Source organism: Rhinatrema bivittatum, chromosome 1, assembly GCF_901001135.1.
Source record: "Rhinatrema bivittatum chromosome 1, aRhiBiv1.1, whole genome shotgun sequence".
In the NCBI taxonomy this organism is placed as follows: domain Eukaryota; kingdom Metazoa; phylum Chordata; class Amphibia; order Gymnophiona; family Rhinatrematidae; genus Rhinatrema; species Rhinatrema bivittatum.
The window spans coordinates 520,692,457-520,719,775 of record NC_042615.1 but is presented as its reverse complement, the minus strand read 5'-3'; the positions used below and the strand labels follow the sequence as shown (position 1 = coordinate 520,719,775).

General features: G+C 45.6%; 1 protein-coding gene across 4 annotated transcripts in view; it reads left to right on the top strand.

Annotated features, from left to right (window-relative positions):
* The window catches only part of MAMDC2 (MAM domain containing 2), a 222,367-nt gene that overhangs the window by 139,568 nt on the left and 55,480 nt on the right, over positions 1-27,319 (top strand). For all 4 annotated transcript variants that reach the window (XM_029612686.1, XM_029612695.1, XM_029612678.1 and 1 more), the window contains exons 9-10: positions 139-285; positions 4,594-4,859. In XM_029612686.1, the coding sequence (XP_029468546.1) occupies positions 139-285; positions 4,594-4,859 (413 nt within the window). The remainder of the gene's footprint in view (positions 1-138; positions 286-4,593; positions 4,860-27,319) is intronic.

Below are 27,319 nucleotides of genomic sequence, written 5' to 3'. Positions count from 1 at the left end.
ACTATAATTATTGACTGTGTTATGCAGACATATAATTGTAACTGACAAAGCAGAATATGTTTTGGCATATGTCAGATATTCTTGCACACCTCAGTTCTGTAATCATCCTAACTGAACTCATGTTTTTTGCCCTTGCAGAAATACCCTTCAATGCAGCCGAGGCGAGCTGCAATTTTGAGGATGATCTGTGTAATTTTTATCAGGACCGAAGGGATGGCTCTGGCTGGAACAGAGTGAAAGTGAAGCCTAATGCATACAGGACAGGGGATCATACTACTGGATTAGGTACAATTATATTTGATTTGAAACTATCTAGAAAATAATCATTTACAAAACTAGTGATAGATGGGCCCCAAGACTTGGCAGCAATATTGTATGTTGTCTTACTAGCCCAGTATTCATGCCAAACAGCAAGCAGTATCTGGTCATTTGTGGAAGTGACATGGCCAGACTTCCTCATGGAGCGGAGTGACAGTCAAATTAATCAGTCATTAGGCTGATCAATTTGATCGAAGAGTGATGCCGATAAGTTCAACCCAGGAAGGGTCTTAAGCAGCTGGAGACTTGGCGGGCTTTCTGAAGTCCTAATGAGAGAATGCAAAATGAATTGATTGTCTCAGTCCAGGTCAGGATGCCTGCATCACAAAAGACACTAGCACAATTGGAATCTTAACCATGTGACTCCACAGAGGAATGAATTGTCATGTATACTGAGTCATCCTTCCCACTTCCAGAAGCAGTACCTTCAGAACAAGGTTGAAGCATTTGCAAGGTAGAAAAGGTCCAATGCTAAAATAAACACTAAATTCAATCAGCTTAAGATAATGCTCTTCAGGGGGTGATAAAAGTTTCCTAAATACACTCCCACATTCCTAGAAACTATACAAATACAATGCATAACAGACTTTAAAAATATACTTAAAAACATTAATGCTTTCAGTTGACATCCCAGGCCATGTATTCTCAGTGACTAGTTGACTACTATATTTTCTCTTGACTTGTGTACTGTACTTATCCCTTAACAAGTAAATAATTTTTAAGAATCTTTTTAGAGTTTTTTTTTCTATTTTAGGAATAAAATCTAACTTGTTTGGCAGCTAGAGATGCTGCTTTTGTCTTCTGACAAAGATAAATTGATGATATAAATCAGAGAAAAACATTTGTCTTCTCTGGGCAAGATTATCCTAATATACTATCTCAGACTTTTTTTGAGACTTTTCAACAGATGTATCAAAGTTTTGCCTCAGCTTTGCTCTAATGCAACAATTGATCACAATTTATCAATGAAAATATCCCAGTTTTTCCCCAGTGGAAATATGCTAGTGCAAAACTTGAACAATTACTGGAGCACGACTTTGATGTATACAGTCTATACCTGTGGGAACGAGCAGTGATTCCCACAGGCCTGGAGGCAGAAATTCAGTCTGGCTCCAGCCCGTTTTAAAACATGAACTTTATTCACAACTTCAGTCATACACACAGCAGTAGACTGCCTTTACCTTCAGACAGCGTACTCTCTCTTCTCACAGTTTGTACTACTTCATCTCAGCTCAGTGTTTAGACAGTGTTACGTTACAGGAGCTGCCTTCCTCCTGGAGATCTGGGCCTAATCTGGTTATCCCCATCTAGATCCCAGTTCTTATTCCTCAGTCTCTGGTTATGCCCTCTGGCCCCACCTGCCCCGCAGGATCCTGCCCACAGAGCCATACTCTCCTTACGGAATTTAAGGTGGACCAGGCAAATAGGAGAACACTAGGGGTTACTGCTTTACAATACCCATATGTCTTGAATGCAGCTTTTGCTGGATTTGGCAGCTACATTACTGATATATATATTCCCTGATGGCTGTCTCCTATGCCCCCTTGAACCTGCACTCGTTTATAGTGATGTGAAATGCCCTTTTTAAGGTCTTACCATAAACATTATCCTAGCATCTCAAAGTCAAAGTGGAAAAAATTGAACTCCTCATCTATCTTTCTGTATGTACTCAGTCCCAAAATTGAATTAGGCTGGCTGTCAGCTGAACTTTCAACTACTCCTGGTGGAATTGTGAGCAAACATTTTTTGTTTTGTTTTTTTTTTTAATCTGTGAAAAAAAAAATGTTAAATTCTGCACACAATGGACCTGATTTTCAAAAGCATTTACACACACAAAATGGATTTGTGTGTGTAAATGGGCTTTTACAATTGTCAAGGGGTTGTGCATGTAAAAATACACGCGGAAGCAATTTTGGACATATTTTTACATGTACTTGAAAGAAGCAGAGTTGGGCAGGGAAATCACTTATGCACATGCTTTTGATTTTCAAAAGTATGAACGTAAATGTACAAATACACGTTTACACCTACTCCCAAGCAGGGATAAATGCATGTGCATAGGCTGTCCAGTGGTCCAGGGGCATCTGCTAATTTTCGAAGTGGACTTAATTCACGTAAATCTGCTTTGAAAATTTGGGCTGAAGTTTGAATATACTTTCTACACGTAGATTTCAGCCCTAGGCGGGCTGTTATAAAATTACCCTTGATGTTTTAAAATTATACAAAACTCTAACTCCTTTATGTGTTAGAGTACAGTACACTGCCTTTGAGTAATTACTTTAAAATGAAGTACAGAAAAATTATTAATCAAAGATGCAGAATTTAATTTTGTGTGTGTGCAGAATTCCCTTAATCCAGTTCATTATAAGGCCTGGTTCCTTCCCCTGTCTCGACCCACCTCTCTTTCCCTCTCCCTCTCAGACTTGATCCTTTCACTCCCTTCCTTTCTCCTCCCCAAGTCTGATTCCACCATGCTCTCTAGCCCTCCAGGTCTACTGCCCTTTCACAACTCCTCCCCCCCCCCCCGCCCACCCACCCAGGGTTTGACTCACATCAGCCTCTAACCCTTCCACATCTGTAACTGCAGCCCTTCCTGCCTACATGGGCCAAACTGCTGCTTCCTCCATCCTGGCCTGCATGGGCCAGATCAGCCGATGTCACCTTCTTCCAGCCTGCATGGGTCAAACGCTACTGCCTTCTTGCAGCCCTGTGAAGGTTGGTGCTGTGGCTGCCTCCTTCTGGACCCTTGGCCAAATTCTGTTGGGAGAATTTAAAATTGTGCCTGAGAGGAGAACACTGCATGTTGCGATTCCGGGTCGGCCCCGGAACCGCCGCCTACCTGCGACCCGGTCTCGGCCCGCCTCGAGCTCCTCTCGGGCCGTGCAGGCCCCGAGTACGGCGCTGCCGCGCCGCAGCAGCAGCCGGCATCCTCCCGCGGCTGGCCCCGCCCCCTAGCCGCGCGTGCGCGCTGGGCCTCAGTATTTAAAGGGGCCAGCGCGGGAAAAGGCTAGGATCAACTGGTGACGTCAGACGCTGCAGGGCTACTTAAGCCCTGCAGTTCCTACACTCCCTGCCTTGCAACGAGGTTCACAGGGGCTTCCTGTAGTCAGTTGCTGCGTTCCTGGTTTCCAGCCTTGCTCCGACCCGGTTTGCCTGCTGACCACTCTCCGTCTCGACCCGGCTCCGTCCTCGACTCCGCTTCTGGATCTGTCTCTTGGCTTCGGTACGACTTCTGACCTCTGGCTTGACCCGGCTCCGTCCCTGACTCCGCTTCTGGAATTCTCCTTTGGCTTCGGTACGACTTCTGACCTCTGGCTTGACCCGGCTCCATCCTCGACTCCGACTTGTTTCCTTCCTGGACTCCGTCTCGGATCTTCACCGCTCCACTGGCCCGAAGATTCTCCTAAGTCCCAGCGGCTGGGTCCCTACAGGCTCCTCCTGGGGGGGCTCCAGCTTCCAGGGCGAATCTCCAAAAGTCCCAGCGGCCGGGCTCCTACGAGCTCCTCTCGGGGGGGCGCCGGTCTCCAGGGTGAAGAGATCCCTACTCCCGGGCCCAACGCTGTCCAGCTTCCTTATCATCCTCGAGTCCTTGGTCGCATAGGACTCCATCCAGTTCCTACATTCAAGCCTACCTCGGTCCATCGAGCCGCCTCCCGGTTGGGACCTATAGCTGAGGTCCTCCGCAGCTTCCATCTCTCGTCCTGACCGGCCCTAGGGTCCACAAGTCCTAACACTGCATTAATGCTGCATTGCAAAGAATTCCCCCAGAAGTAAAAGGGTTACTCTTCATTAGAAAAGAGAACATTAGTTCTGACCAATTAGAATCCAGACTCAGCAGGCATTAACTGATAATAAAGTCCCACTGTATCTTGCTGCAATTTAAATTGAAAAAAAAAAAAATCAAAGAAGACAATAGCAACTTATTTTTTTAATTATTTTATAATTATATTTCAATTGTGGTAATGTTTTTGGACTGTGATTCAAGAGATTCAACTATCAGTGTGGAAAATGTCCTCAAGATAATGCCTCCTGTGTAGGTCCTGTCACTTAATTAAAGACTAAAATCTGTCCATATCCCCAGCTTTATGATGGCATTAAATTTTATTTTCTTTCAATTGAAAACCCTATAAAACGAGGCTTGCTATGATATACAAACCTGCTAAAGAAATTGCCAACACAGTAAAAGTCTGCTGGCCATCACTGAAACTTTAATTTGTTTAAAACATTTTTTCCTAAATTGTTTTATTAAATTAATAACTGTGTGCTTTCTTGCAGGTTATTTCATGTTGGCCAACACAAGGTTTACATCACAGCCTGGCTACTTTGGGCGCCTGTATGGTCCATCTTTGCCAGGAAACTTGCAGTATTGTCTGCGATTTTATTATGCCTTATATGGATTTTCTAAAATGAGTGACTCCCTTGCTGTTTATATCTTTGAAGAGAACCATGTGGTTCAAGAGAAAATCTGGTCTGTCCAGGAGTCTCCGAAAGGGATCTGGCTTCAAACTGAAATCTCCATCTATAAACCTATGCCTTGCCAGGTAACAGCCGGGTTTTATTTATTTATTTCATTCATTCATTAATTAATATTATTATTAGAGTAAGGAATAACATTGAATCTGAATAAGCTGATGCTAGCAAGTTCTGTTCAGATTCTTTAATTGTATTTTGCAAGTTGAGGCTGCAGGAAGAGTTGTGAAAACACAGTGAAACCACTACCTGCGCTATGAACAAGCTGACTGATATTACAAGAAATAAACAATACCACAGTAATTCTGTGCCATATGCAATAAGAAAATAGCACAGACCAATATCACAGAGGACTAACAAAACTGAAAAGAATAGCATAAAAACAATTTGGGAGGTAGTTTGTCCTGAGCTCATACTTTATAGAGTATAATAAAATGTTTATGGCCTTATGGACCAGACCTGAAAATTTAACAAGTGTTAAGTACCACTATTATTCCTAACACAGCACACAATATGTTAGTTGGTTTACAATGCAGTGAATATAAGTGAGTGGTGTTGCATAGCAGAGTCGCATGTGTTGAGTATTAGGTTTCCCATAACTGGGGAATAGAGCTAAGCTGAATGAACAGAGTGATGAAAAACCTACGGTGTATTTGTGCACTATTTGTTCACTATCAAAGGTTCGGGTCCTAAAGGTTTAGGTCCTAAACTGAACAAGAATACTGGGCTACACAGAGTGACATATATACAGCAGTGCCAATCTGGCCAATTATTTATGCAGTGTGACAGGACACATTAGGTAATATACATAAGCAGCACCAAATTTTACACTGCTGTATTATATATATATATCATTTTGGGGCTCAATAACTGAATTTCTTACCCAGTTTTAGAGTCCATATTTTAAACCATCTTAATGATGTTTGAAGGAATTCACTTACCAGGACCTCAGATTTTTACTTCATGGCATTGGTAAGGAAGAGGCAAAATTTTGGCTTCAAGGGGCCATCATTCACAGATCCTGAAACTCTCACCCCCTGTAAATGAATAAGCAAGTTATTAGACATTGCAGTGATGTCATATATCCAAGGTGACACTCGATTCCTGTTGTCATAGTGTGAGATAGCACTATAGTTTTGGCTGGATCTGCCTTCTTTTAAGAGGACAGTGATCAAGAAGAGACCTGAGTCAAAAATAGGCCCTTGGTTATTTACATAGTGGCAGATACTGCAGAGCCAATGTGTGTAGTGCTTTCTTAGTATTAGCATGACTTTTTCTTTCATCCCAGGGTCTTTTCTAACACCCTTACCTTTTCTGATCTTCTACCACCACTGAACTTGTTAGGGCAATATGGGTTCTTTCCGTCGCAAGCAAGCATGAATCATCTACAACATGTGGGTGATGTCATCCGATGGCGCCAACATGGGTCCAGCTCTTGGAGCTCAGTAAAATGCTTATTTATTTATTTATTTAAAATCTTTTCTATACCGTCGTTAAGTTATATACCATCACAACGGTTTACATACAGGCACATAAATTAAATTTGGTAAATGTGTATGGTAGTACATTCTAACAAGTGCCAATAAGGTTAGGTTACATCATGTTGTAATAAATCTTATTTGTTGAGTGAGGTAAGTCTTGACCATATATACATGTAAGTTACTTCTTTACAGGTATGATTCTCCTGCTCTGTTTAATTCAGTTTAGTTAGCCATGAGCATGCACAGGAATTCCCACACGCATACACTGCCTAGTGAGCTCCTCACTCTTTCTGAGCTACTGTATAGATGTGTTTCCCAGTCTCTCAATATTTTCTTGGCCTTGACTTTGCAAGTATGTGCTCCCTTTTTTAGTATTTCTGCTTCCTCAGGAGCTCCTGAAGAGAGGCGTGAAAATCCGTGGCGCCTGATGAGGCGCAGAGAAAAGCACCAAGGTGGTTTGATGGTTCCTTTTCATGGGCATCCCTCCTCAGCACCTAAGAAGCCAGCATCATCTGTGTGGGGCTCTGCTGGGGTGAACCCTGCCTTGAAGCAGAGATGGGAGATCTCTTCCTTGTATTTTCTGGCATGGAAGTTACCCGTGACACCAAGTCAATTGTTCTGTGTAGACCGAGTGCTGGCACAGGCATCGTCCATCTCCTTGGTGCATTGTACACACTCCAGGACCAATCAACCCCCAGTGTGAGATGCCAAGGTTCATTTGATCTCGTCAGAGTGGAACAATTCAATGCGTAAGTACAGGTGTACCCCCACCATGGAAGGCAGAGCTATAATGCAGAAGTTGCCTGTATCAATGCCGATGATCAAATTTGGTGCTGGTTAGCAAGTTGCATGAGCATAATTGGTGCAGAGTGCATCAGAACCTGCTGCTTCTGCAGTTGCAACCACTGAAGCTCCAAGCTCCTGTTCAGCACTGTTGGCGTCAGCAGCCCTCATTGAGAATGAAGTGATCCAATTTTCTGCTGAGACCGTCTGTCCTCCAACTCCAGTGCAAACAGTCCCTCAACCAGTGGGAGCCCAGCTGTCGGAGCAAGTGAAGAATTTCTTTGCCTCTAAGCCCTGAAGACCAAAGAGGGAAGTTGGAAGCGATCCTGTCCATAATGGAAAAATGTTGTCCTCATAGTGAGACCTCACAGAGTCTGAAAGAGGTTCACACCTGATTTCATGGGCTTCTGGCAGTGGGCATGAGTCCTTGTCCTGAGGTGGAAGATTCATCCCCTCCTGGGTAGTCCCTTAATGGATCAGAAGGGGAAGAAGTGGGTTCAGCTCATTCTGAGTTCCTACCAGACATTTCCTCAGACCAGCAGAGGTCTCCTTGGACTTCTTCTTCCTCATCATAGTCCTGTCTCAGCATTCCCCATGGTCATGAGAGGAGGATTCTATGGGGATTCCTTCAGATCTCATGCCAGACTTGCCTCAGTATATGTCTCATCTGGAAGATCTCAGCTACTCTTGCTTTCTGAGTAAGCTAACAAAGATGCTATCCATCAGTGTTAGAAAAGAGTAGGATCCAAGAATGGATGTCTTCAGGTTGTTATGATTTTTCTAATTTTCAGTGGGCTCTGTTTTCAACCCAGTATATAGCTTCCTCAAGGACTTACAAATGAGGATGTGGTAGACTCCAATATCATGTCTTCCAGTAGCCCAAAAGCTTGATCTGAAGTATAGACTCCCCAGGGTTTGGAGTAGTCCAACTACCACAAAGCGGCAAAATGAACTCTAACATGCCTCCTGGGAAGGATCCAAAGGAACTGGATCCATTTGGGAAGGTCTTCCAGATATCCATGCCTAGTGCTCATCTCACCAGTTGAACATGGTGCAGTATTACACAAGTGTGTAGAAAAGGTGAAAGCCTCAGATTCCAGGCATATAGAAGTCTGCCAAGTCATGGAATATAAGGAGGACTGAGAGAAGCATAAGAAATACTTATCTCAAATAGTCTAATGTTCAAGATTCCTGGTTCTCACCCAGTTAGTCTAGATTCATTTCTCAGTATGGGAATTGTTATCTTCTGAGCACTTTTACACAGCAACCAAACTGAGGAAAGAACTGAAAACGTTTCAATTAATTCTTTCTTCTTTTTAGAAAGTACAATTTGTCTTTCTGCAGATGACACAAAGATTTGCAACAAAGTGGACACACCTGAAGGAGTAGAGAGAATGAGAAGTGATCTAGAAAATGTTGAGAAGTGATCAAAGGTTTGGCAGTTGGGATTCAATGCCAAGAAGTACAGAATAATGCATCTGGTGTATGACAATCCAAAGAAATCATATGTCCTGAAGTACAAAAAACTAATTGCATGAACTGGAAAAGAGACCTCGGGCTGATAGTGTCTGATGATGTGAAGGTGGCAAATCAATTTGACAAGGTGAATGCTAAGGCCAGAGGGATGCTGGGCTGCATTGAAAGAGGCATAGCCAACAGAAAAAAGGAGGTGATAATGCCATTGTACAGATTTTTTAGGCCTAACCTGGAATATTGTGTTCAGTTTTGGAGATCAAATTTCAAAAAAAGATAAGGACAGAATGGAAAGACAACTCAAATGGTGTAGGGTCCATACAGAAAGTAATATGAGATAAGACTAAAGGACTTTAATATGTAGACCCTGAAGGAGAGAAGAAGCAGGGGAGACATGATACAGATACATGATACAGTCTTTCCAAGACTCTATGCACATAAAGGAGAAGAGATCCCTGCATATTACTTAAGGAGGACTCAGTCTCACCACCATGCTTCTCATCTGTTCGTGACCTTTGTTACCAATAAATTGCGAAGGGCACTTGCCAAAAGAACTCTGTTAATTGGCTAGCAGACTATATGTCACATTGTTTTGGACGGGCTGGTTTATAGACCCTGTCAAGTTCATTGAGTGTGATCCATGGCAATGTCAGTGGCTCATCTCAGGTCCACTTCTATTGAAGACATATGCAAAGTTCCTGCTTGGTTTTACATCCCACTACTGTCTAGATAACATGTCCCGAAGAGACAGTAACATTGGATAAGCAGCTCTGTGCAGCCTGTTCACTAAGAAGTCCATTCTCCACCCAATGGGACCAGGATGTCTGTTCAGTAGTTACTCAAGGCAACCCTCAGCTTGAGACTCCCTACATATTATGGCTGATTCATGCCTGCTTGTTGACAAAGAAAGCAGGGATGCCTTCCTGTAAACAGGGTTCTCTGTAGACAGGATGACTCAGCCACACTTAATACTTGCCCATCTCCTTGGAGAGCCAACTACCTTGCTAAAGCTTAAGCTCTGAAAGAGACTGAAGGGCTCATGAGGCAGCATATGTGCACAGGAACTCCCATGCATGCTCCAGTAATACTTTGATTGACCATTGAGAGCTGGGTCCATGTCGGCACTGTCAGATGACCTCACCCACACAGAATTATCAAATAAATAAATATGGCTGATACATCCTGCTGTGTATGGAGAATCCTGTTTACAGGTAAGTAAACCTGCTTTCTTTAAATTGTTGTTTTTTTTAATTTTTCTAGAATCATTCCAGAAGACCCAATACGTTATGGCATTAAGACCTGTAGTGCATTTCTATATAGCTGTATTGTTCTGGAGAAAACTGGAGTCTTTATTTGTTGTGATACCTATAAAGGATCAACAAAAAGGATGAAGTGCTTGAGGTTTTGAGATCTACCAGACCTGATATTTTAAAAATATTGGCATTGCAAACAATTTATTGTAGGAACCACTTATAGCCATATCGTATTAGCAAAGACTGAAAGGAATTGCCAAGATTACTTCTGTAGACCTATTAGACCATGATACTCAATGTCTCGAGCTATTACAAAATTAGACAAAATTAGCACAGCTTATAGAAATAGTCATGAGATTGTGCTTTTAAAAGCTGCAGGATCAGTCTTTAGATTTAAGAAAAATTACAAGAACTGTTTCCTGCTTTCTATAAGAGAACTCCAGTAGGAAAACTAAAATAATGAAACCAATAATTCTTTCTTATATGTTACTTTTGTTACTGTTCAAGTTTTATATTTGAAGAGATGTTATGACAATCACAGTGTTAATCAATAAATACCTTAACTGAAACAGTAATCCCAATATTTCATATGCGCTTTCATTTATTTAAAAATATATATTACCGGTGCTATCTTTCTGGAAAAAAGGTGCCTGTTTTCACATGCAGGATGCCTGTTTTTTTGAGGGAGCACAGGGTAAATCACATACCCCCTGAAAAAAAAAGCCCTGTATATTACTGAGATTTCAATAGTTTTAAATAATAGAATATATAAAGCAATAAAATCTGATAATAATATATATTAATATAAATAGAAAAGATATTATTCTAAATGGTTTCTCTAGTGTGAAATTCAAATGTGCCTCACTGCCCCCCCCCCCTCAAAAAAATAAAATAAAAGAAATGCATAAGAATAATATCTCCACTAGGGAGCCAATGTGTCAGGCTGCTGAGCTCTGCATGGCAGGACAGATGATCTGATTTAAGAGCCTTGATAGATGAGGCTTGCTGGACCTGGATGTGCCATGGTGGTGGCATGCTTGTGCCCGGGGATAGACTTAATTAGTTGCTAGATCTCTCAATGAATTGCTGGGTCACTCTGGCAGGCTGCAAGTACAGTAATAACGAAGTTCTAGTGGAAACTCAAGCACTCGCGTAGCTGACGCTGTCTTTTAGGTTGCATGTTCATCATGTTAACTGGATCGGTGGTGGAAGAGTATTGTTTGGAATAGCCATGAAGACCTAGAATATTGAATGTTTAGTTTCTTAGCATCCAGTCAGATGAATCCAGACAAGTGAGTTATGCACCTCTATCAGCAGATGGAGACAGAGCACACTGACATTACCGTATATACACCCCTGCAGTGACATCAGCTTGTCAGTATTCTCTGTCTCCAGCGGATGGTGGAAACAGAGGCAGAGAAGGAGTGTGTTTTGCTGTAGGGCTTCCTCCTTCCATCAGTCTCCGTGCCAGGTGTGCCATTCTGACATTAGTCGTTCCATGGGAGGTCGATGGATGTAGGCAACCTGGTGGGTTGAGCAGCCTCTGTAGGCAGGACCCTGCTCTGAGGCTTTTTCGCTGTGTTCCATGTGGTAGTCCTCAACAGTGTTTTACACGCTTTCTATAGGTTGCCTTCTACAGTTTTGTCTGTTTGATGTGTGCATCTAGCTGTGCATCCAAGTTGTGCGTCCAGTTTTTGGACACTTAGTTGGGCCTTGTTTTGTGCGTCCAAGTTAAGTAATGCCTTTAGTGACTGCATGCTTACTTGTGAGTACAAGTAGCATTGCTGTGTGCTTAATCTTATGCGGCGCCTATCCTAGGGATGCCTAAGTTTTAGACGCCTAGGTATTGGGATGATTAGATGTGAGACGCCTAAGTGTTGGATGCCTAATTTGTTGGACACCTAGGATGGATGCTTAGATTTTTTTGGACGCCTTAAATAAAAAAAAAATCAGCTGGATGCATGCCTTCGTCAATGCTCAGCGCACTGTTGGACTAATGGCGCCTATACCTAAGAAACCTAAGCACCTTTCCCTTTTCGCTGCCTGTCATATTTGGGCATCTCAGCCTGAAATGCCCGCTAACTTGTGCCAGTGCTGTTTGGAGGCTCAGGGAGAATTATCTTCCTCTGATTTCACTAAGCCTGGTTCTTTCCAACCGGATATAGGCCTGGGTAAAGAAGTGTCAAGTGGGACGCCTGATTTTGGATCTCCCCTAACAGTGAATATGCCTCAGTTACCTCTACATTTTCATGGGTAGAATTTTTCCAGGGATTGCAATCCTTTCTTCAGGCGCAGACCTCAGTCCTGTCCAATTTGGCAGAGTCGCAGGAGGGAACCTTGCCTAGACTAACTGTTAAGCGCCGGGGTACACCTAGATCAGCAGTGGGACTGCCCGATAGAGATCCGAATGCCATGGATGATGAAGCCAATCCTGATTCCCTAGAGGATGGTGAACTTCCTCCAGAATTAGAACCATGGTTCTTTTATAGAGATGAACAGCCAGCTCTGACTTCCCAGACCTTGAAAATGCACGGGGCTCCTGGGGCAGATTCCATGTCAGAGCCAAAGAAAAATCCCATTTTGGTTTCCTTACATAAAGCCTCTTGTTTTTTCCCTGTGATGATGGCCATTCAAGAATTCATTGATCTTGAATGGGTGCCCCAGAGGCTAATTTCAAAGGGGGTTGGATTTTGGAAGGCCTGTACCCTCTGGATCCAGTGGTAAGAGAGCATTTATGTTTCCGAAGGTAGATGCACTTGTGTGTGCAGTCTCCAAATGGACCACTATTCCCATGAAAGAAGGAGCGGCCTTGATGGATGTTCATGATAGAAGGATTGAGACTATCCTTAAGTAAGCATTTGAAGCAGTGACAATGACATTGCAGATCACTTCTTGTTGTTCCCTGGTGGCTCACTCTTGTTTACTTCTTTCTCAGGAGGTCGATGACTCTGTGGTAAATTCCAGGGCAGTTATGGAGCCCATAGCTGCCTCCTTGGCAGATGCGGGCTGTATTTGGTCCGCTCTTCCGTCAGAGGAGTGGCTTCGGTAATAGTGGCCAGGCATCAGTTATGGCTGAGAAATTGGTCGGCCGATGTGACCTCTAAGGCTAACCTCACCAAATTGCCCTTTAAAAGCTTACTCTTATTTAGGAGTGAGTTGGAGGAACTGGCCAGTAAGTGGGGTGAATCACCGGCTCCTCGTTTGCCAGAGGATAAGAAGCAGACACTGTGCTCCTTTAACATGAAAGGTCGTGCTAGAGGATCCAAGCGTTTCAACCCTATAGAAGAGTGACCATTCAGAGGACTCGAGCCCCTGGTAGGTCTCAGTCCTTTCATCCCAGACAACCCAGAAGGGGTGCAGGCTTGGATAGTGGAACCTCCCGAGCCTCCCAATTAAGGTTTGCGGACCCACCCCCGGGAACAGGAGATAAGGGGATGCTTCTCTGTCTTCTATCCAAGGTGAGTCGAAATCACACTTCTTCACTGGGTCCTGGAGGTGATACAAGAAGGATATGCAATGGAGTTTTGTAGTGTTCCTTGGGACATGTTCATGGAGTCCCCCTGCCACTTCCCACAGAAGAAGCAGGCAGTAGAGGATACATTGGCAAGGCTCTTCAGTCTGAGGGCTGTGGTTCCAGTGCTCATGTCTCAAGAAAATACTGGGCGATGTTCCATTTTTTTCATTATGCCCAAGAAGGAGGGCTCCTTTTGTCCCATCTTGGATCTCAAAGGTGTCAACAGTCATCTGTAAGTGCAGCATTTTCGCATGGAAACTTTGCGCTTGCTTATAATGGCCATGCAGTCAGGGGAATTTCTGACCTCTCTGGACCTCTCTGAGGTGCTTCGCATTCCCATCTGACTAGAACATCAACGTTTTCTGCGGTTCGCAGTTCTGGGACGCCATTATCAGTTTGAGTGCCCTTTGCTCTGGCCACTGCTCCCAGGAACCTTTCCATGGTAATGGTAGTAGTTGCAGCAGAGTTGAGAAAGGATGGGCTTCTGGTACACCCGTATTTGGACAACTGACTAATTTGAGCCAAGTCGCTGGAAGAGAGCCACCTGGGAGTAGCAACTGTTCACAGACATGTCACCTCTGAAGTTTTTTCCACAATCAATTGTCACCTTCAATCATGTCTCTGCCTTGGTTTAGAGCTACATATTAGCACTGTTTAACTTGGCATGCCTCTTTTATGCACGATTTACCGTCCCTATCAGTCTGTCGGTGTGTAGTCCAAAATACTTAGTCTTTCGAGTCATATTTATTTAGTTATTGCAATATTTGTTCATATGTTTGATTTTTAGTATAAACAGTGAAGTCAGTCTGCTAGATGCAGGCTACCTTTGTCAGCGGCGTCGGCCGTGGCAGGCCGCGACCGGGACCAAGTGTCATGGCCGCCGGCCGCGGTCGACTGCAATAATAGCGAGGCCGACGTCCGCACTGCCACTCACCTGGATCACCGGCATGTGGAGGCTGCCCACAGACGCAGGCAGCCTTCTTCCTCTTTCTTCCTCCGGACCGCTGCTAGGACTGTCGGTAGCATGGCTCCGCGGTACTCTGGCTCCTCCCCCTTTTGCCCGTAGGGCCGCGCGCGTGGCTGAAGAGGATTCTTTAAGGGGCCATGACAGGAAGTGTCATGGCTCCCTCTGAAGCTCCTTCCTTGGTTTCCTGTATTTAAGGCAAGGGCTGAGCATTCAGTCCTTGCCTTGGTATTGAGGTCTTGCTTGGTTCCTGTGTTCCTGGTATCCTGGTTCTTCGTCCCGCTTCTGCTCTGCCTTCCCTGCTGGATTGATTCTTCTGGACACCGACCCTTGGACTGGCTTTGGACCACGCTCTGGACACTGATCCTTGGACCGGCTTTGGACCGCGCTCTGGACTTCGACCCTTGGACTGGCTGCGGACGGTGTTTTGATTGCTGACTCTTGGACTGGCTTTTGGATTTCTTCGAACTCCCCACAGAGACTATTTACGACCTGCTGGAGGCGCCAGCCGTCTGGAACCCATGACCTGCAGGAGGCGCCTGCTTCCAGACCATCTTCTGTCTTCAGGGAGTCGCCTAAGTCCCAGTGGCCGTGTCCCTACGGGCTCCTCCTGGGGGGCTCACGTGCTTCCAGGGTGAAGTTCTGTCCACATCTACAACAGGCCTCGCCATCTGACGGTAGGGGCCAGCGAGGAGTCCTATCCTTAACGGCAGTACAGACTCTACCTCAGAACAAGGGTCCACGTTCCAGGTCCTAACAACCTTGGCATCTTGTGCTATTTATTCACTTTTTTCAAATGAACATTATCCTTTTCAATTTTTTCTAATTTGGGTAGTTCATTCATGCCACGCTAGCTATTATTTATTCTATCACCATTTACATTATTTTTCCATACATTTTCATAATTGAAATCATACACATAGATGTATTAGGAGTATGTAAGTGGTTGTGTTTTGAAGTATATGGTTACATTTTTTAATGTTTATTATTTATTATATTATTCATTATATTTTTGTTTTTATTATTTCATTTTATGTTGGTATATATGGCTTCATATGTCTTAAACATTTTTAAATGTATTTACATGTATTTAATTGTTTATATAGGTGTTTTTATTAGCCCCTGAGCGAAACTCGGCCTGAGTCGGGCGTTTTTGATGCTTAGTGCAGAATAAAGAATTAAGAATCCTTGGTGTTTACCCGTTCTTTTTTCTTGGTTGCTACTGCAATATTGGATCGGTTTCCGGTTTGTTTCAGAGAGCCACCTGGGGACTCCCAAAGTAATCTCCCTGTTGCAGGAGCTCAACTAGGTGATTATCCTGGCCAAGAGCAGTCTTCAGCCTGCTCAGTCATTGGAATACCTCGGGGTTTAGTTCGATATGAAGCAGGGCAAGGTTTTCCTGCCAGAAACTTGTATTCAGAAGTTGATGGCACAGCTACATCTGTTGATGAACACACTGTGCCTGACTGTATGGTCCTACCTGCAAGTACTTGGTTTAATGGCGGCCATTTTGGAAGTGGTACCGTGGGAGAGGGCGCTTATGATTCCTCTCCAGCACTCCCTGCTGTCTCAGTGGAACCCGCAGTCTCAAGACTATTCGATTTGGGGCGGATTTTCAGAGCCCTGCTCGCGTAAATCCGCCCAAAACCGGGCGGATTTACGCGAGCAGGGCCCTGCACGCCGGGAAGCCTATTTTACATAGGCCTCCCGGCGCGCGCAGAGCCCCGGGACTCGCGTAAGTCCCGGGGTTCTCGGAGGGGGGCGTGTCGGGGGCGTGTCGGGGGGCGGGCCCGGTCGTCGCGGCGTTTCGGGGGCGTGTCGGCAGCGTTTTGGGGGCGGGTACGGGGGCGTGGCTACGGCCCGGGGCGTGGCCGCGCCCTCCGTACCCGCCCCCAGGTCGCGGCCCGGCGCGCAGGAGTCCCGCTCGCGCGCGGGGATTTACGCCTCCCTCTGGGAGGCGTAAATCCCCCGACAAAGGTAGGATGGGGGTTTAGACAGGGGCGGGCGGGTGGGTTAGGTAGGGGAAGGGAGGGGAAGGTGAGGGGAGGGCAAAGGAAAGTTCCCTTCTAGGCCGCTCCGATTTCGGAGCGGCCTAGGAGGGAACGGGGGTAGGCTGCGCGGCTCGGCGCGCGCAGGCTATACGAAATCGATAGCCTTGCGCTCGCCGATCCAGGATTTTAGCCGATACGCGCGACTACGCGCGTATCTACTAAAATCCAGCGTGCTTTTGTTTGCACCTGGAGCGCAAACAAAAGTAGGCTGTTCGCGCTCGTCTGAAAATCTACCCCTTTGGCTCCACCTTCCTCCCAACTGCAATGGTGGCTACAGGTGGATCATCTAAAAAAGGTAGTATCCCTGGCACCACCGGACTGGCTAGTACTGACAACAGATGTGAGCCTCCATGATTGGGGAGCTCACTGTCAGGAACTGACAGCACAAGGGCACTGGAATGCAGAAGAGTCTCTCTGGAACTTCAATTGGCTGGAAGCCAGGTGGTCTGGTTGGCATGTTTGCAGTTCAGTGACAGGCTGGAAGGTCAATCGGTCTGGATAATGTCGGACAATGCAACGACTGTGGCTTTCATCAATCGGCAGGGAGGAACCAAGAGTCAACAAGTGTCGCAGGAAATAGATCAGCTTATGGAATGGGCCGAAGTGCATCTCCAGATGATCTCAGCCTCACACATAGCAGGAAAAGACAATGTAAGAGCAGACTTCCTCAGCAGGGAAAGTCTGGATCCAGGAGAATGGGCATTATCAGATGAGGCGTTTCAGCTGATTCTGTATCGCGGGGTCTATTGTTCCTAGACCTGCTGGCAACGTCTCGCAATGCAAAAGTTACGCGATTCTTCAGTCGCAGAAGAGATCCGAAGTCCTGGTGCAGGAGTAGTGGCAGAAGGATCGATGCCCTGGTGCAGGAGTAGTCGAAAGACATGTTTCTGTATGCTTTTTCTCCATGGCTCATGTTGAGCAGATTGTTCCGAAGGATCAAGCGCCACAGAGGGATGGTGCTCTTGGTTGCTCCAGATTGGCCCAGAAGACAATGGTATGCAGATCTGCGGAGTCTCCTGGTGAACTTGCCCCTTCGACTTCCAACACACAGGAATCTGTTGCAGCAGAGAACTATTCTTCATGAAGATTCGATTTGATTTTGTCTTATGGTATAGCCCTTGAAAGGGCTTGCTTGCTGAAATGTGGATACTCTGCGGCAGTGATTTCCACCTTGCTGAGAGCTAGACAGTTCTTCACTTCATTGGCCTATGTGCGGGTGTGGCGAGTGTTTGAGGCCTGGTGTGAGGATCAAGGTATTCTTCCTTGTTCAGGCAAGATCCTGCTCATTTTGGAATTTTTGCAGGATGGCTTGAATAAAGGCTTGGCCCTCAATTCCTTAAAGGTACAAGTAGTGGCTCTCGCCTGATTCAGGGGTCAGGTGAATGGTGATTCCCTGTTGGCTCATCCTGATGTGGCCCATTTCCTAAATGGAGTGAAACATCTTCATCCTCCTTTGTGGTTGCCAGTGCCCTTATGGAGTCTTAATTTGGTATTGGATTTCTTAGTGGGCCCTATGTTTAGACTGATGCGCAACCTCAACTTGTGGTTACTGACCTTGAAAATGGTGTTTCTTGTGGCAATTTGTTCTGCGCATAGGGTTTACGAGCTGCAGGCCTTGTTTTGCTGGGAGCCATTCCTCCAGATAACTCCAGGGACGGTACAGCTGCGTACTGTTCCTTCTTTTTTACCGAAGGTGGTTACTGAGCTTCACTTGAATCAGTCCATTTCCCTGCCATCTCTGGACAGAGAGAAAGATGTAGAGGAGTATCAACTGTTGCGACCCTTAGATGTCAAGATACATATTATCAGGTATCTGGAAGTTACTAAGCCTTTAAGAAGATGGCTTGTCTGTTTGTCCTTCACGGTGGTATTAGGCAGGGAGAGGTGGCCTCGTGGGCTACAGTAGCTTGCTGGATTAAGGAGGTAGTCACGGCTGCATACATTGATGCTGGGAAGCTGTTACCTAGTCAGGTCAGGGCTCATTCCACTAGGGCTCAGACAGTGTCATCAGTGGAAGTGAAATTGTTGTCTCCCATCGACATTTGTTGAGCTGCAATGTGATCCTCGTTAGACACTTTTTCCAGATATTTTCGCCGGGATGTGCAAGCCCGGCAGGACGCAGCCTTTAAGAACATAAGAACATAAGAAATTGCCATGCTGGGTCAGACCAAGAGTCCATCAAGCTCAGCATCCTGTTTCCAACAGAGGCCAAACCAGGCCACAAGAACCTGGCAATTACCCAAACACTAAGAAGATCCCATGCTACTGATGCAATTAATAGCCATGGCTATTCCCTAAGTAAATTTGATTAATAGCCGTTAATGGACTTCTCCTCCAAGAACTTATCCAAACCTTTTTTGAACCCAGCTACACTAACTGCACTAAGCACATCCTCTGGCAACAAATTCCAGAGCTTTATTGTGCATTGAGTGAAAAATAATTTTCTCCGATTAGTCTTAAATGTGCTACTTGCTAACTTCATAAAATTGCCCCCGAGTTCTCCTATTATCCGAAAGTTTAAATAACCGATTCACATCTACTCGTTCAAGACCTCTCATGATCTTAAAGACCTCTATCATATCCCCCCTCAGCCGTCTCTTCTCCAAGCTGAACAGCCCTAACCTCTTCAGCCTTTCCTCAAAGGGGAACTGTTCCATCCCCTTTATCATTTTGGTTGCCCTTCTCTGTACCTTCTCCATCGCAACTATATCTTTTTTGAGATGCGGTGACCAGAATTGTACACAGTATTCAAGGTATGGTCTCACCAGAGAGTGATCCAGAGGCATTATGACATTTTCTGTTTTATTAACCATTCCCTTCCTAATAATTCCTAACATTCTGTTTGCATTTTTGACTGCTGCAGCACACTGAGCCGATAATTTTAAAGTATTATCCACTATGATGCCTAGATCTTTTTCCTGGGTGGTAGCTCCTAATATGGAACCTAACATCGTGTAACTACAGCATGGGTTATTTTTCCCTATATGCAACACCTTGCACGTGTCCACATTAAATTTCATCTGCCATTTGGATGCCCAATCTTCCAGTCTTGTAAGGTCCTCCTGTAATGTATCACAATCCGCTTGTGATTTAACTACTCTGAATAATTTTGTATCATCCGCAAATTTGATAACCTCACTCATATTCCTTTCCAGATCATTTATAAATATACTGAAAAGCACCAGTCCAAGTACAGATCTTTGAGGCACTCCACTGTTTACCACTGAGAAAATTGACCACTTAATTCTACGCTCTGTTTCCTGTCTTTTAACGAGTTTGTAATCCACGAAAGGACATCGACTCCTATCCCGTGACTTTTTAGTTTTCTTAGGACATCAGGAAATCTGGCCTTCGAACCTCCAAGGCACTCAGTCAAGAGCAACAAGGAGGCGCCGGGAGACGAGACATATGGACATCAAAACGTCTGGAGAACAGGACATCTGGAACATCAGAAACATCAAGGCAATGACTTCAGGAACTGACCAGACGGAAACACAGGATCCGATGAGAGACCAGGAACACAGAAGAAAACGGGGGAATTCCCAACAGAGAACTGAATGCCTTGAAGAAGCTGGCAACGTAGAGAAGTCCAGGAGAGGACTGACTCCTTGCAAAGGCATCCAAGAACTGACAAAGGACCCTTTGTATAGGGCTGACCAGGATGACATCATCAGGAGGGGCTGCGGGACTACTCCCACCGCGGGCCCTTTAAGAACCAGAGAGAGATGCGGCCTCACATCTAGGGCAGGACCCTGGAGAGTGGTGTCATGCCACAAAGTAGAGCAGGAGCGGCACTAGGCTACACACCCAGGTCCCAGCGGCAGCGGCGGCTTCCAGGCTGCAAAAAGGAGGCTGGAGGCGGCACCATGCCACGGAGGAGGACACTGATGTCGGCTGCCTCCAGGCCGCATGAAGCACAACGGCAGCTCCCTACCACCGCACAGCAAGGAGACTGATGACGGCCTGCAGGCCGTGTGGAGACGGAAATGGTGTGCTCCTGGCTGCAAGGCTAAATGACAGCGGCTCTGAGCCGCACAGAGATGGCATCAGCAGTTTCCAGACCGCGCGGGCACGGCGGCGGCAGCTAACCTGCTGCGAGGTAGGATGACAGCAGCCTCCGGGCCGCGGAGGAAGGATGGAGAAGAGGTGAGAGGCTGCTCGCGGCCCTAGCCGCGAGAAGAATCGCAACACCTTATTGGAGATATTTTATTAGGGTTTTTTGTTTCTAAACAAAAAAATCAGAAACCGTATCTGTATCCTGGACAAAATAGACAGGAATAAATGGGTAGGCTCGGTGGGCCTGTTGGTCTTTTTCTGCAGTTATCTTATGTGTTACAATGGGATTGATTTTTATCCTGGCAGCAGCTGAACACCTGACTTAGCCAACCAAATTAAGCTCATTTTCAGTCAAACTTAGATGCCTAGGTTTGTGACTGAAAATGAGCTTAGATTTTAGTGGCCAAATATAACTACCTGTATTTAGGATGTTTAGAATTAAGCGTCTAAACTTAGCTGAGTAGTGCTAAAAATCAGCACTAGCCAGTTAAGTCATCTCATTTAAAGTTCACCCTCCCATGCTGTTGATCTCCCTCCCTCCCTCCCCCTAGAATCCTCTGCAGTACTTCAAATGCTGAGCCGGCAGGAGGACACAGGCTTACCTCCTACTGGCTTGGTGTCCAGTGTTGCTCTGACACTAGGGCAGGGGTAGATAATTCCAGTCCTCAAGTACAACGGAGCCAGTCAGGTTTTCAGGATATCCCTAATGAATATGTAGGAGATAGATTTGCATGCACACTGGCTTTATTATATGCAAATATGTCTCGTGCATATTCATTAGGGATATCCTGGAAACCCAACAGGTCATAGCCCTCAAGGACTAGAATTGCCCACCCCAGCATTAGGGCCATTCAGGGGCCAATTTATTTTTAGTTTGTGAGGGCGAGATGGAAATCAGGGAGGGGGATTGCAGCAATATTTTTTTTTCCAAAGATCAGACAGATAGGCGGGGGGTTGGGTTACTGTCTGGAGAGGGGGGTGGTGTTGCTTTTATCAGAAATTGGGCAGGTAGGAGTGGGTTCCCCTGTGTTTAATATGGTTTATTTTATAAACTGCTTCTTCAAGATGTTTTCCTGAGACCATTGGTTCACTACAAGCAGACAATTACCCCTCGTGAAGCTGCAGCTCCGCAGCGAAACACCGGCCGCTGTCGGGTCGATTACATTAGGTCAATTGAATCGCACAGTTAGGGGATTCTTTTAAACAGCCTTGAGGCTCTCAGCCGCATAGTTAAATTGTAACTTTAGATCCTTGACTGGAGTTTTGGGACAGACGCAGAAACACAATTCCAATGTGACAGGCGGGTGCCGCCGTGCGAGTCGGATGACACTATATCAAAATACTTGAGAAAATCATATTGCCTCGGTACAACTATATACAGCCGCCTAGCCGCAAATGATGTACAGACCGGACAGTTCATGTCCAAGAGATTGAACACGTCGACAGGCTTGCTGATGGCGGCGTTTACAAAAATTTTTGATATATTCAACAAATATTTGGTTTTTGAGCTGTGCTATGAAATAAATTTTAGGAGCCTTTTGTTTTTTCACTTAAAGTTGATTTATAGGTCCTAAACGTGCTCTTTTTTAGAGTTATTTTATAAAGATACAGGGTAGCAGAAATCCATTCTAAAACTTACTGACTAACAGCTCGATCCAGTATCGTCCGCTCGAGGATTGCCCGTCTGTAACGTGCTCGTAGTGCACAATTCGGGCGCGCAAGGCAGTTCAGCGATACAGTCTCCAGTTTCACGCGTCCATATCGCTTCTGAAAACAGACGCATAACCCTTTCCGCACCCGGCATGTAAATGAACGAAAAAGCTGTATAATGAAGGAATTATCTATTCCCCTGCGATACTGTAACGGGCGCTGATATTATCTCCTCCCTAACCCGCTGTTCTGCCTCGGCCTTAACCTGCTTGTTTACCGCCTCCCCCTAGTAGGAGTTAGTGTAGTGTAGTGTAGGGTAAAAACATTGCTTACCGGCCCTGGTCCCGTCCGGTCTCCTGCAGCCCCGTCCGGACCGGACGGGGCTGCAGGAGACCGGACGGGACCAGGGCAAAAAAAAACAAACGAAAAAGTAGCAAGGCTCGGGCCTGCTATGGTAAGTGTAAAAAGTGTAAAAAACAAAAAACCTGTGTGTTATATAAAAAAATAAAACAATTTTAAATACCTGTCGGAGGGCCGTGGGTCCAGGCGGCCGGTGGGCGGCGGGCAGCCATCAGCGGCATCCGGTAGTCCCTTCTCCCTTCCTCCCTCCCTCCCCTGCCTGGATGAGCGCCAAAATCGCACGGGCGGGTCGGCAGCGGGGGGGGGGGGGGGGGGGGGGGCGGCAGCAGGATCCGGGAGCGGCGGGTAGGCAGCAGCGGGGTCCGGGGGGGCAGCGGCAGCAGGATCTGGGAGCGGCGGGTAGGCAGCAGCGGGGTCCGGGGGTGGCAGCGAGATCCGGGGAGCCAGCAGCGGCAGCATGATCGATCGCGCAGGCAGGTAGGTGGCAAAGTAAAGATGGCCGCCTGCACGGGAAAATCGTGCAATTGGCCGCTGAAGACGTGACGTCACGACGTTTGGCGTCACGGGGTGTGACGTCACGTCTTCAGCGGCCAATTGCACGATTTTCCCGTGCAGGCGGCCATCTTTACTTTGCCACCTACCTGCCTGCGCGATCGATCATGCTGCCGCTGCTGGCTCCCCGGATCTCGCTGCCACCCCCGGACCCCGCTGCCGCCTACCCTACCCAATTGCACGACTGTATCGCTGAACAGGCGCGCATTCATTCATTCACTGCCGGTGGGGGCTGCCGGAGAGGCAACCCCCACCGGCAGTGAATGAATTCATTCATCCAGGCGGAGGAGCCGGCTGCTTTCGCCACCGGCTCCTCCGCCTGGATGAATGAATGCGCGCCTGTGCGACCCCTGCGTTTCGGCGCTCAGCTCAGCGCCGAAACGCAGGGGTCGCACAGGCGCGCATTCATTCATCCAGGCGGAGGAGCCGGTGGCGAAAGCAGCCGGCTCCTCCGCCTGGATGAATGAATTCATTCACTGCCGGTGGGGGTTGCCTCTCCGGCAGCCCCCACCGGCAGTGAATGAATGAATGTGCGCCTGTGCGGACCCGGCCTAGATTTAACACGCGACCACCCGCCGCCCGCCGGCCGTCTCGAACTAACGCGTGTCCCCCCGCCGCCGCTGCCGCCGCGCCCACCCGCCCGCGGCCTAGATTTAACACGCGACCACCGGCCCCCCGGATCCCGCCGGCCGCCTGGACCCACGCGGCCCTCCGACAGGTATTTACAAATTTTGATTTTTACACTTCCTGGTACCTGTCATTTCAAATGTCATTTGAAATGACAGGTACCAGCGCACCCAGGTTACTGTATAGGCGCTGTATTAAGCGCCTATACAGTAAAATGGGTTACGCGGCCATAACCCTTCCCTACCGCTTTAAAGCCGCGGCATGCATTTGCATGCGATTAGAGGAGAGTATCGGGGAGTTAGTGAAGAGAACTGTGCGTGCGGGGAGGAAGGGTGCGCCTGACACTACCGCACTGTTTTTACCGCGGCCTTACTGGATCGAGCCGTATATAGGCACAGGGAGGGTAATTATCAAAGCCATTTCTATGGACAAAACAGTGCTTTATCTTTGTAAAAGAGCTTTTTTTAAACTACTCACCCAATATGTGGGAAAAATATGCACATTAAACATAATAAATAAATAGAATAGGGGCAATATGTGCATAATTTTACCTGCAGGGTGAAGAGGCAGGGTTGGAGCAGGGTTTGGAATTGCATGCAGCCTTTTGCATTTTCAAAAGTATGTAAGTATTCACCCTCCTCCCCCCCCCCATGTGCACACACAAAGTCTGCACACAGATTAGCAGATGTAATTCTGCATGGGTAGTTTGGGTGGGATAATTTTTTTTTTTAATTTATACTTTATTAAATTTCTCAAACATTTTACAATGAAAAAGAAACAAGTAACTTGGATAATATAACACAATATTTCATATATTAAATTAAATAGAAAAAGAAAAAAAAATGTTATTCCAGTCATTAAGTCCACATTAATTGGGGGAGCCTGTTACTAACAAAGAAAATATATATAAAGGAAACATTCATAATCCTATATGAATAATCAGAGACTAATACTCTTATTGATCAGTCTTATAAATTTATTTATTTATTTATTTGTGGCTTTTATATACCGAACTTCGTAAGGAACATCAGATCGGTTTACAGTAAAACTTCAAAATCAGCAAACAAAGGCTTTACATAGAACTTATAAGAAAACAGTGATTAAAACGTCAAATTAACAACGAGACTTAATATAGAAACTTAAATAGTAATTATAGGTAAACAGAGATAACATTAGGAGAAATGTTTGGGAGCAGTAGCAAGAAGGAAAGATTGGGAGGAGGAGGGAAGGGGGAGGGGGGAAGTGGAGGGGAAGGCAAAATTGCATAGGTTGCAAGGATTTATTTACAAGATATACAATTGTGTGGATATATAAATAATGACATAATAGGTGAATTTACAAGATAATTGCGACTGTGAGAAATAGACATTATATGTGAGACCATGAATTTAGAACTGAAGGATCTATCGGGGGTAGGGACATGGGAAAGTGGTGCATTGAGGAAAAGGAGGAAAGAGGAGGGGAGGAGAATTACAAGGGACTGTGGGTAGGCTGGGAGGAAGGGAAAGGAGAAAAAAAAGGTTGAGGGGGAGGGGAGAGAATACAGGCAGCAACAAGGATAGTGTTGAGAAGCACTATGGGTATACTTTGGTGATGAACACTATGAGTATGCCTTAGTGAAGAGCCATGTTTTGAGTTTTCGTTTGAATGTTTTATGGCAGACCTCTTGGCATAAATCTACTGGCATTGTGTTCCAGAGGTTTGGCCCAGATACTGAGAGAAGACGTGCTCTGGTGGAAGCCAGTTTAGTGGTTTTGTGCGAAAGGGTTTGCATGGTAGCATGGTATTGGTGTCTTGAGGGTTTCTTGGCATGGTGGAATTTAAGGGAGCCATTAAGCCAGTACATTTCAGGATTGTAAAGGGCTTTATGAATGAGAGAGAGGGATTTGTACTGGATGCGTGATGTAATGGGGAGCCAGTGAAGGTTCATGAGTACAGGTGTTATGTGCTCATTTCTGCATGTATTGGTTAGAATTTGAGCGGCAGTGTTTTGGAGAATTTGTAGGGGTTGAGTGACGTTTTTAGGTAACCCCAGGAGAAGGGAGTTACAGTAATCAAGTTTGGAAAGGATCGTTGCTTGAAGTACGGTGCGAAAGTCAGGGGGGTGTAGAAGAGGTTTCAATTTTTTGAGGGTTTTGAGTTTGAAGAAACCATCTTTTAGGGTATTGCTGATGAACTTCTTCAGATTAAAGTGATTGTCGAGGATGACCCCTAGGTCTCTGGCTTGTTGGGAGAGCTGTAATGAGGAGGGTTGGGGAGATGGGAGGGGAGGCGTAATGGGGTGATTTGGTGGCGTGACTAGCATAATTTCAGTTTTTGTGATGTTGAGGGCAAGATGAATAGAGTTTAGTAAATCCAATTACTATTACAAATCCCTCATCCACCTTTATCTGAAAGGAATACCTCTAGATGAGAAGAATCGAGAAAAACAAATTTGTTTTTTTGAAGTATAAGACGACACTTATAAGGAAACTTGAGGAAGAGTGTGGCCCCAAGGGCCACACTCTTTGCCTTATCGTAAAGAATTGTTTCCTTCTTAACTGTGTATTCCTCGACACATCTGGGAAAACCTGGACTATTTTACCACAAAACAAGAAACTTATTTTTGAAATATTTTTGTAAGACAAGATTTTTATCCTGCTCCAATCCAAAAGCCACTATTAGAGTGGCTCTTGCAGGAATATCATCTGTTGAGGCCTCCAGAAAAGATGTTAAATCTGGGCTTGTATTATTTAATATATCTATTCCACCTTCAGGTACTATACATTCCCTCCTCAATTTAGATATATAATACATCTTTGAAATTAATAGATCATTAGATATACATAATATCTCTTTTATATATTTTCTAAACAATTCCTGTTCTGACAGTAACCTTGTAAATGGAAAATTCAAAAAGCGTAAGTTTTTGCTACGCATATTATTTTCCAAATCTTCCAAATTTTTATATATTATCAAGGTATCTTTTATGAAAGTAGTCCCAGTTGCCTGTAAGGATATAATCTGTGTGCCCAAAACTGCACTTGAGGCTTCAACTTGATCTATTCTTTTACCATAGTCCTCCATTTTCCCATTTATCTCACTGGAAAATATTGTGGATTGGGTTATGGATTGGGATAACCTCCTCTCCATCTTTGTAGTAGCTTTCCATATGTCTACTAGAGAGATGTTCTCAGGCTTGAACATTTCACACTCCTCCACTCTCTTATCTGTTAAAGCCACCTCTAGAGACTTCTTTTCCTCCTCTTTAGGTGTTGACTCCTCTCTTAGGTTAGGGGATACTTGGAACACTTACCCCTTCACTTCCAGGACTATTAATGGATTTCTGATCCTGGGCAGGACTGGCAGTTGCCCCCGATGAAAAGGGCAACCTCCCTGGTTTCCTGGCTCACCCTCCGAACGATATGGGTGTCCATTGGGCCTTTCAGTTCTTTAACCACAGGAGTTGATGTTAAAACTTTTATCTTTCTTTTTCTCCCCATCGAAAAAACACAGCCGTCTTCCTTTCCAAAAATGTCCCCCGGCGCGCGGCTTTGGCTGTGCAGCTCTTTTAAATCGGCACTGCAGCCGTCAGTTCTTGATGACGTCAAATGGGGGCGGGAGACAAGTTTTCCCGCTCACCAGCAACAGTCCCGTCTGCCCTCACTCCTTCCTGGGGCGTCTCTCCTCAGGCAAGCTCCCCGGGTGGGATCATTTTTAAAGAGAATGTATGCGCAAACTTTCTCTGAAAATTCGGGTAAAGCGTATGGGTAAAAAATAACTGCAGA